A 10,812-nucleotide genomic window follows, 5' to 3' on the forward strand; every position below is an offset into this window, starting at 1 on the left:
GGTCAGTGTTGTAAATAAATTCTCTCATCCACATGACAGAAGTGGACTCTTTTGGTGTTTAGTATCAGAAGTTCCCTGCAGTTGACGTCTTGTCTGTAAATAAGACATATATTCATGTTTTCCAAACTCGTGGCCACACCTTTGCCACGATTTGTTCCTTGTAGGTTCCCTTATGAGGCTGTAACGAGTGCACAGTTAAGGTCACGGCGGAGGTGCAGGGTCAGAGTTATAAAAGATGTACAGAAAGTGGATAACTCAAGCTGACTACACTGAGGGAGAGACATTTTTAATCTGGCTGGTGTTGTTTTAACCTTGTGGGCCTTGTGTGTGTGTGTGTGTGTGTGTCATCATGGCAAAATGTGGTCCTCTGTAACATGAACTACCACAGTTTGATGTCTGAAAACTACAAGAGGCCCAACATTTGTTTTGTTGTAAGGCTCACAACAAGAAAGGAATGTGATATATTCACAGTGACATAAATGAAGAACGACTCCTACATTCACAGTTTTCAGTATTCCTGCGACTGCTTAGGAGGAAAAAAAATGTCCCGACACAAGAGGGGGCTGCTGCACCACCAGCTGACCTGCACCACCAGCTGACCTGCACCATCAGCGACGTGTGCTGCAGCCTCTCAATAATGCAACACATATTTCAGCCAAACTTTTCATGCCCAACATTCAGTTTTAAGACCAGTGGGAATCCATCTTTGTTATAAAGGTTGTTGAAATAATAGATATAAACAATAGAAAGTCTATCTATCTATCTGATTAGCTCTGGCTTGATGTAAGAAGTCCATCTTTTTATCTGCTGGCCGTCTGAGCGTCTTTACCAGCTTGGTGCTGACTTGGTTTGCCAGCGGGTGCAGGGTGGATGACACACACGGCTTCATCAGAGTTCATCGCTGAAATCAAACGATGCTGATGAGTGCAGGCAGTGGGGGCCAAAGCACAAAGCTGGAAGAGGCTAAAAGGCTCCACACTGCTGGGGGACACTGCAGAGTGGGGTGATAATCCTCTGTGGGTTCATGTCCACAAACGACCCCTGTCACATGACACAATCCAGAGCCAGGAAGAGTTTTTAGTTCAGCTTCACTCTCTGTCTCACATGATTTGTTTCCAGTCACACTCTGCATTGGCAAACTGGACCAAACAAACACTAATACACATAAACAAGAAACAGAAAGAGATTAACTTGTTGTACCAAAACATTTGAGCGTCTCACATTAAACAAGAATACACAAAATACAAAGCAGGTCGTTTCCAAAGAGAATCAGATGGACGGTCGCGATCACAGGTGACCCAGGGAGATCCAGTGAAGACACCAAAGGGGAGCTGCGAGTGGTGAACGGAGGAGGGAGGCTGGAGTGGACCTGAGACAAAAGAAGCAAAAAATGACCGAATGTTCTCAAGAAGTAAAAACACATTCACAATAAAACCAGCAGAGTACTTGGCTTGAAGTATTGTTACCACAATACGTAACAGAATCACCAGGATGAGACGGACTGAATGAGCCGGTCTCAGTGCAGTGCAGTCTTGGGGTGGAGCAGATTACAGGAGATGAGTGGCAGGTGTGCAGGTGAAGAGGCGCACACACACACACACACACACACACACTAAGAGAGGGAGGTCCAACCATCCCACCATGAGTTCAGGATGAGCCCCACAGGAAAACATGGCCTGATCGCCCCCTTCGCTGCTCGTCATGTTAACTGCTTTCCTGCCTGTACAACATCCACTGCACGTCAGCCCGTCCTGGGTGAGGGATCCCTCCTCTGTTGCTCACCCTGAGGTTTCTCACATTTTTTCCTGTTAAAGGTTTTTTTGGGAGTTTTTCCTTAGTCGATGTGAGGGTCGAAGGGCAGAGGATGTTGCTATGATGTTATGTTAAGCCCTTTGAGGCAAACTGCTTGTAAAAATGGGCTGTACAAATAAAGTTGTCTTGTCTTGTCTTGTTTTGTCTTGTCATGAGCCTTGGAGGTTTGAACTCTCTGTATGAATAATGTGAAACTAAAACTGTAAAACTGATTGACAGTGTGGACTTTGGAGCAGCATTAAATCTTGATAACAGAGAGTTTTAACTGGACTTTAATATTGGAGAAGACAATCCACAAATATGTAATAAAATCCACAAAAAGAAAATCACCATTCAGTTATGACAGTTTAACTTCCCACCACTGACTTGGAGGAGTTTGGCTGGGAGGGAAGAAAAAGAGTTCAAGTCAGGTCAGATCGTTTACTGCAAAGGAAACAAACGAGCTTCCTGTCCAATGAGATCCTTCCTTTGCTTTTCGTGATGAATGCCAGAGCTTTCCTTTGGTTAACCATAAGATACCTGCTGCAGTGTGATTCACATCACAACTATTCATCCAACAAGCCGTTACTTGGCCAGCCAGCCTCCCAGGCAGCCTTTGTGTGCCTCTACCTGCTGGGTAGAGGTAGAGGCAACAAGGTCGTCATCCTCACTACCAGATATTTGTGGAGACATATGAGTAGCTGAGGATGTAGATGGTAGCTCATCCTGAAGGGATGTGGCCTGTGTAGCTGATGAGGTAGATGTGAGGTCTTGTCTAGCAGGGGAGGAGGGTGGCTCATCCTGACCAGTGGCAGAGGATGATCCAAAATATTTCAGAAGTGCCCCTGAAAGTGCAATTGAAACTGACATCAAAAGACCGTAGACTAAATTATAACTCTTAAACAAAACATCCATGAATTGCAAATTTAAATAAACATGTCCTTACATGCTAAATGTCTGTCATTAGATGCTATTCATTAAATAAATTCATCTATCTTTCAGGGAGGAACAATTAGCTCCTTGGTTACTGCCTCCAAATCTATGCTTGGCACACTTAGTTATGTTTTGTCGCAAAATAGAGTTGTAGCAAATGGCAAATGTTCATCTTTGAAACTACCTACACATGAAAATTCTGTTGGCTAATTACAGGACCCAACGTGATGGAAATAAATAATAACTGAACCTGTAACAGTTTTGTTGCAAAGCACAGCCTTATGGTGAGATTAGATCTGCTGTTTGTTAAGACGAATTACTGTTGTATAAGCACAACAAGCATCATAGCAAGAAGGTTAACAAACATATCTTTTGCTCGTTTCTCCTCTTCTTCTTTTCCTTTTTTCCTAAATTAGGCCCCTGATGGCTTTAACCTTTTTCTGTCCATCTCTGCGTTGACTCAGCACTCGCCAATCAACAGATTTCCCAACGCTGTCACTCAGGACCAGGAGTCGAGACTATTCACCTTGGTGAATTGGTTTAATCGTTTTTATTTGACCGTTTCACACAATTAAGAAAAACAAAAACGTGCAGGAGTTATAGGCCTGTATTTATAATGTTATGAATGAAATGTGCGTTATATGGAAGAAAGTCAAGGTGTGACTGACTTTAGCCATTTCATACAGTGGATTCCCCCCGCCCGTTCAATCTGGGAGAGACCCAGAGTCCCCCTCCCCTTTACCTTTCTCACACACAGCGCAGAGCACGACACCTTCTCAGCAAGCAGGTGCGCCTGCAGCTGCAGGGGGCGCCACTTTGCCGATTCACCACACAGTGATATGACAGATAATAGAAAACCAGGTAGCGGTGCAGATTTTGATCTTTTTTTTTCCGCGCTCGTGCCACCCCGTTTGTCATGCTGCCACGAGCCCGTGCCTACAACCGCGAGTGCCTGGACGCGTCCTCACGGAGCAGGAGACAAGATGAAATCGGGTCTGCCGCTATTGATCCTATCTGTCTCAGGTATCTAAATGTCGATTTATTACTCAGTTTCTTGTTGATCAAAGTTTGCTTCTCGTGACGGTTTTACTTTCACTATCGGTACAACATTTCAAAGCAGCAAACGTGAAGACATCAGGCAAAAGAAAAGATAATATTAGTTGACACTCTGATAATTGGCTGATGAAGTGATAATGAATGACGATAATGTTATTGATGAAGATAATATTTATTACAGAAGTTTAGCTTTGCGATTCAATTCTTCACAATAACAAAAAAGAAACAGAAAAAGAAACAACTAAACATTAGAAAAAGGCAACAACCACATCCGGCTCATTTGGCAGTGCGGACACAATGAAAATCTTTAAATAGATAATTAAAAATAAACAAATATTAACACTGTTTAAAAATTACCTTATTACAAAATATAAAAATATAACCCAAACAAACTTTGAAAACTTATAAATTCCTGGTAAAGATAATCTTTATGACAGACGTTTAGCTTCACAGTTCATTTTCACCAACCTTAACTTTCCCAGCTGTTCCCCATAAGGCGTTAAAGCGTTTTAAAACATTTACACGTGTTCATTTTCCATGCAAACATGAGTGAGGTAGAATGCAGGCAGAATAACAACTGAAATAAACAAGTAACAAAAAAAAAACAAATAAACATTAACAAAAAAAAGGCAACACCCGCATCCGGCTCATTTGTGTAGTGGAAAATTATTAAGTTACAGTCTGTTATGGGAACTTGTTATGTTGTCCTGTAGACGCACTGTTCATGTCTGTTGACATGAAACAGGAAATATGGTCTGCTGGTTAGATTGCTTTGCAGGAGTGTGCAACATAACGGGACGTGAACATCCTGGGCCTCTGTGTCATAGAATATCAGTGAAGACTCTGAGAGACAGGAAACATCCGGGGGGGGGGGGGTACAGAGTAAAAGACAAAGAGAATTTTGCAGTTTGCCTAACTGTATGATTGTCTCTTCTTGGCCAAGTTCAAATAGATATTGTCTCACTGAAGTTTTTGTTAATTTCCATGACACTTGGCAGTGCAGACACAATAACAAATAAATAAAAATAAACAAATATCAACACTCTTAAAAATATATTTTATTGCAAAATATGAAAATACATCCCAAACAAACAATGAAAACTTTCAAATTCCTGGTACATCAAACTCTTTCCTGCCGACTAGCAGCCGCCTTCAGCACAGCAGGGAAGGAGGTCTGAAATACACACAAACAATCAACATGAAGCACATTGAAACGCATCGACTGAAAGCACACATGAAAGAGTCACATGAAAACAACAGCAGGCCTGCTGTTGTTCCTGTTGCACCTGCTTTCTAACCACCACTAAGCTGTACTAAGTTGGAAGCAATCAGTCCAACGTCTGTGTAAACAAATATTCACCTTTTCTTCAGTTGTTGCCACAGAGTTGTCAGTTGTGTCAGTTTTGTTTTGCTTTGTTTTTTTATGCTGTGTGTTGTTTGTTCGAGCAGCATGGGATGTGAAAGTTCTTCTGTTCTTGAGCAGAAAGCTTCTGAATGATGGCTTGATGTGCTGATAAACCTTTTTTCTTGATTTCAGCTGCTGTCTTGTCTGCAGAACGTGAACAAGTAACAAAGCGAGATGGAGAAACTGTGACTTTGCACATAAACAAAACAACAGATCCTCTTAAGAATTACCTTTGGAGCTACGGGCCTCAACATCCTGTTCGGGTAATTACCATCGTCACCAATGGGGAGGTCACTGTTGTCAATGGAACCAGATTTGGAAACAGGCTACACATACATGTAGAAACAGGATCAATAACCATCTCTAACCTCACCACCAAAGACACTGGGGTATTTCAGGTTCAGATCATCACAGAAACAGGACTCCTGACACAAAACTTTAACCTCACTGTCCAAGGTGAGTGACCTCCTCACAACCTCCAATAATATCCATGTTGTGCATTTAGCCAACCATTTTATAAACTTCTAAAGATCTGGCAAAAGTTCTCAAAAATATTACTAAAGTCTTGCGTTTTACTGACATTTCTACAGAGCTGAATGTTCTCATTGTATTATTTTTGCTTTTGTTTTCAGATAACTATGTTATTACTCATAACGTTTTGGTGGGGAACAATGTGACACTGGACCCTGGAGTAAAACAGCTGCAGAAAGAACATAACGTCTCTTGGACACTGGGAGAGAATTTCAGTGGGAAGCTGATAGCTTGGTGGAAAAACTTTGAGATCTTTATGGAGGAAAGTTTTAAGGATGTTCTGCAGCTGAACCCACAGACTGGTTCTCTCTCCATTATTGGGGTGACAAAGAACCAGACTGGCTTTTACTGTGTCACAATACTGCTGGGTGACTACCCCCACATACGGAGACAACATTCAGTCAGAGTCTTTGGTAGGTGTTTCATCAATAACATTTCACACTTTTTGTCTCCTTCAGTTTTAACTTCTTACTCAGAGGAAATCTGATGAACAGTCTAAGATGGGTGTGCAGCAGGTGGATAGAAACACATAAAATAAGCTCCTACATGCAGCTGCAGCACAAAAGCCCTCTGGTTGTAGAGCCAGTGTAAAGTATGATTGGATGTTATGAAACGACTCAGCAGCCTTTCTTCTTCTCTTGTAGAACCTGTTTCTGAACCGCACGTCTCTCGAGATACAACACGTTCGCTGAATGATGGGAACTGCTCCATCGTCTGTTCTGAGAAGAACGCACCTGAAGTTACCTTAGCCTGGTACAGTGGAGAGAAGGAGATCAACCACACCAGCAACAGTGACGTCTGCACCAACCTGACCCTTCCTCTGGAGATCCACAGTCAGCATGAAGCAAACTACAGCTGTGAGGCAACCAACCCTGCCAGTAGGAAGACAGTTAGTGTGGACTCCACACAGTGGTGTCCACCTCACAGTGCAGGTACACATCCTCCCCTCTCCTCATGCTGTTTCCTCAGAAATGAAATGAGAATCAACTCACTTTGTAATTTGATGGCAAGTTTGTGATATCACCACACCAAATTAAGGAGCAATAACAATAAGAAGGATCACAATAATAATGATAATGATAATAAGGTAAATCACTCTCATTCATTCACAGGTCTTATGACGATTGTTGCAGGCGTTGTTGCAGGTCTACTGGTGTTTGCACTGGTGGTTGTGGTGTGTGTGCGCAAGCAAAAGAGCAGAAAGTACGTAAATGCAATTTACAGTTCAATTTCTAATAAGCTTTTTTTTCATATTAATCTTTCTTGACTTTAATTTTAATATCTTGTTTGTAGTGAAGCTACTGATTGTTTTTGTATGAGAAATATGGCACAAGAGACGCCACCTCAGAACAACCAAGTTTCAGAGGTATCCATACAAGAGACTGTCAACCAGTCTCACACACACACACACACACACACACACACACACATTTGTTTGCTGCATAATGTACTCAGACGCTACTATGAAATCATAGTTTGAGTTGCGTTCAAAGTCCTTTACAATTTTTGGATTCCACATCTGAACAAAATATGTCTGCATGTGTTTCTATACTGAAGAAAATATTCCACTTAAACACAAAAATGCATTTATGACATATAATGTGATCGTCTTTCAGGGCAGTTCTGAGGCTGCAGAAGAACAAGGCCTGCTGACAAACAGATGAGGAAGATTTGACAGCATCAGCATTAATGAAGTGACTGATGTCTGCTTTACCATGTCAGCCAGCACACCTCCAACCCTTTCTGTTCTCACTGAGAGTGTGTGTGTGTGTGTGTGTGTGTGTGTGTGTGTGGTACCTTTGCTTATTGTAACGTGTCATCATTGTTCTTCATGTAAACTGTTATCCTATGTGACACTGATTAATTCCCTGAAGAGCAATATTTTAATTTCTTTCTAACTCTGGAATGCTGTCTCTGTTAGAAATAGAAACTATAAATGATTATTGGTGTATTCATGGTTGAAATTATTCCTGGTGTCTCTGATCTGGCATTTATATTGATATGTTGTCATTCCTGCTTCACAGGAGAATCTCCCGTCTTTGTTAAAATGTTATTCCAGACTGTTGGCATTACTGAATATTCAGACCGCTGAAATACATTACAACTCAGTGAAGAATTATGTCTCCTCATCATTCCTGTGTCCTGGCTGATACACCATCCTGTTGACTCTCACCATCTAAATGAGTCATTAAGAACATTTCTTCCTCTATGAGTATATGAAGGGTCAGTGTTGTAAATAAATTCTCTCATCCACATGACAGAAGTGGACTCTTTTGGTGTTTAATATCAGAAGTTCCCTGCAGTTGACGCCTTGTCTGTAAATGAGACATATATTCATGTTTTCAAACTCGTGGCCACACCTTTGACACGATTTGTTCCTTGTAGGTTCCCTTATGAGGCTGTAACGAGTGCACAGTTAAGGTCACGGTGGAGGTGCAGGGTCAGAGTTATAAAAGATGTACAGAAAGTGGATAACTCAAGCTGACTACACTGAGGGAGAGACATTTTTAATCTGGCTGGTGTTGTTTTAACCTTGTGGGCCTTGTGTGTGTGTGTGTGTGTGTGTCATCATGGCAAAATGTGGTCCTCTGTAACATGAACTACCACAGTTTGATGTCTGAAAACTACAAGAGGCCCAACATTTGTTTTGTTGTAAGGCTCACAACAAGAAAGGAATGTGATATATTCACAGTGACATAAATGAAGAACGACTCCTACATTCACAGTTTTCAGTATTCCTGCGACTGCTTAGGAGAAAAAAAAATGTCCCAACACAAGAGGGGGCTGCTGCACCACCAGCTGACCTGCACCATCAGCTGACCTGCACCATCAGCTGACCTGCACCATCAGCGACGTGTGCTGCAGCCTCTCAATAATGCAACACATTTGTGTTTCAGCCAAACTTTTCATGCCCAACATTCAGTTTTAAGACCAGCAGGAATTCATCTTTGTTGTAAAGGTTGTTGAAATAATAGATAGAAACAATAGAAAGTCTATCTATCTATCTGATTAGCTCTGGCTTGATGTAAGAAGTCCATCTTTTTATCTGCTGGCCGTCTGAGCGTCTTTACCAGCTTGGTGCTGACTTGGTTTGCCAGCGGGTGCAGGGTGGATGACACACACGGCTTCATCAGAGTTCATCGCTGAAATCAAACGATGCTGATGAGTGCAGGCAGTGGGGGCCAAAGCACAAAGCTGGAAGAGGCTAAAAGGCTCCACACTGCTGGGGGACACTGCAGAGTGGGGTGATAATCCTCTGTGGGTTCATGTCCACAAACGACCCCTGTCACATGACACAATCCAGAGCCAGGAAGAGTTTTTAGTTCAGCTTCACTCTCTGTCTCACATGATTTGTTTCCAGTCACACTCTGCATTGGCAAACTGGACCAAACAAACACTAATACACATAAACAACAAACAGAAAGAGATGAACTTGTTGTGCCAAAACATTTGAGCATCTCAATACAAGGCAGGTTGTTTCCAAAGAGAATCAGATGGACGGTCGCGATCACAGGTGACCCAGGGAGATCCAGTGAAGACACCAAAGGGGAGCTGCGAGTGGTGAACGGAGGAGGGAGGCTGGAGTGGACCTGAGACAAAAGATGCAAAAAATGACCGAATGTTCTCAAGAAGTAAAAAAAACGGTCACAATAAAACCAGCAGAGTACTTGGCTTGAAGTATTGTTACCACAATACGTAACAGAATCACCAGGATGAGACGGACCGAATGAGCCGGTCTCAGTGCAGTGCAGTCTTGGGGTGGAGAAGATTACAGGAGATGAGTGGCAGGTGTGCAGGTGAAGAGGCGCACACACACACACACACACACACACACACACACACACACACACACACACACACTAAGAGAGGGAGGTCCAACCATCCCACCATGAGTTCAGGATGAGCCCCACAGGAGAACATGACCTGATCGCCCCCTTCGCTGCTCGTCATGTTAACTGCTTTCCTGCCTGTACAACATCCACTGCACGTCAGCCCGTCCTGGGTGAGGGATCCCTCCTCTGTTGCTCACCCTGAGGTTTCTCACATTTTTTCCTCTTAAAGGTTTTTTTGGGAGTTTTTCCTTAGTCGATGTGAGGGTCGAAGGGCAGAGGATGTTGCTGATGTTATGTTAAGCCCTTTGAGACAAACTGCTTGTAAAAATGTGCTGTACAAATAAAGTTGTCTTGTCTTGTCTTGTCTTGTCTTGTTTTGTCTTGTCTTGTCTTGTCTTGTCTTGTCTTGTCTTGTCGTGAGCCTTGGAGGTTTGAACTCTCTGTATGAATAATGTGAAACTAAAACTGTAAAACTGATTGACAGTGTGGCCTTTGGAGCAGCATTAAATCTTGATAACAGAGAGTTTTAACTGGACTTTAATATTGGAGAAGACAATCCACAAACATGTAATAAGATCCACAAAAAGAAAATCACCATTCAGTTATGACAGTTTAACTTCCCACAACTGACTTGGAGGAGTTTGGCTGGGAAGGAAGAAAAAGAATTCAAGTCAGGTCAGGTCGTTTACTGCAAAGGAAACAAACAAGCTTCCTGTCCAATGAGATCCTTCCTTTGCTTTTCGTGATGAATGCCGGGGCTTTCCTTTGGTTAAACATAAGATGGCTGCTGCAGTGTGATTCACATCACAGCTATTCATCCAACAAGCCGTTACTTGCCCAGCCAGCCTCCCAGGCAGCCTGATCTGTCATCTGTTTTAACAAACAGCAGATCAGACTATTTTCCACATACTGATTATTCCTCTTATTTTTACTATTTTATTAAGACTTTAAGAACTTTCACTGGTGTATTTTAATAATGTAGGAGTAAAATATAGATGAATGCAGGAAGCACGTAAATGTCATTATCTGCTTCCTGTTTCTTGTGTCAACACTGTTTAACAGCTGTTGTGTTTGACCAACAGCAGGTGGAAATTTTCCACAGAATCAGTTGAATCAGTCTCTTTCTGGGAACTAACGTGAACACATGAAAAGCAGACCGCGACACAGGATGAAGCAGATCTGAGAATAAATGCGGGCTGTTTGAGAGAACCTTCAGGTCTACAGTCTGGAAACGTGTAATTAAACAATAAAATTCAACAAACG

At 42.3% G+C, this 10,812-nt stretch overlaps 1 protein-coding gene across 1 annotated transcript; it reads left to right on the forward strand.

Moving 5' to 3' along the window:
• The first annotated feature begins 3,619 nt into the window (after positions 1 to 3,619).
• Positions 3,620 to 7,832, forward strand: LOC124050264. The gene is made up of 7 exons (XM_046372610.1): positions 3,620 to 3,747; positions 5,318 to 5,641; positions 5,818 to 6,129; positions 6,361 to 6,648; positions 6,829 to 6,919; positions 7,010 to 7,082; positions 7,333 to 7,832. The coding sequence occupies exons 1-7, from the start codon at positions 3,708 to 3,710 to the stop codon at positions 7,378 to 7,380; spliced, it is 1,176 nt and encodes a 391-aa protein (XP_046228566.1). The 5' UTR covers positions 3,620 to 3,707; the 3' UTR covers positions 7,381 to 7,832.
• The last annotated feature ends 2,980 nt before the right edge of the window (positions 7,833 to 10,812 follow it).

Source organism: Scatophagus argus, chromosome 2, assembly GCF_020382885.2.
Source record: "Scatophagus argus isolate fScaArg1 chromosome 2, fScaArg1.pri, whole genome shotgun sequence".
NCBI lineage: Eukaryota > Metazoa > Chordata > Actinopteri > Scatophagidae > Scatophagus > Scatophagus argus.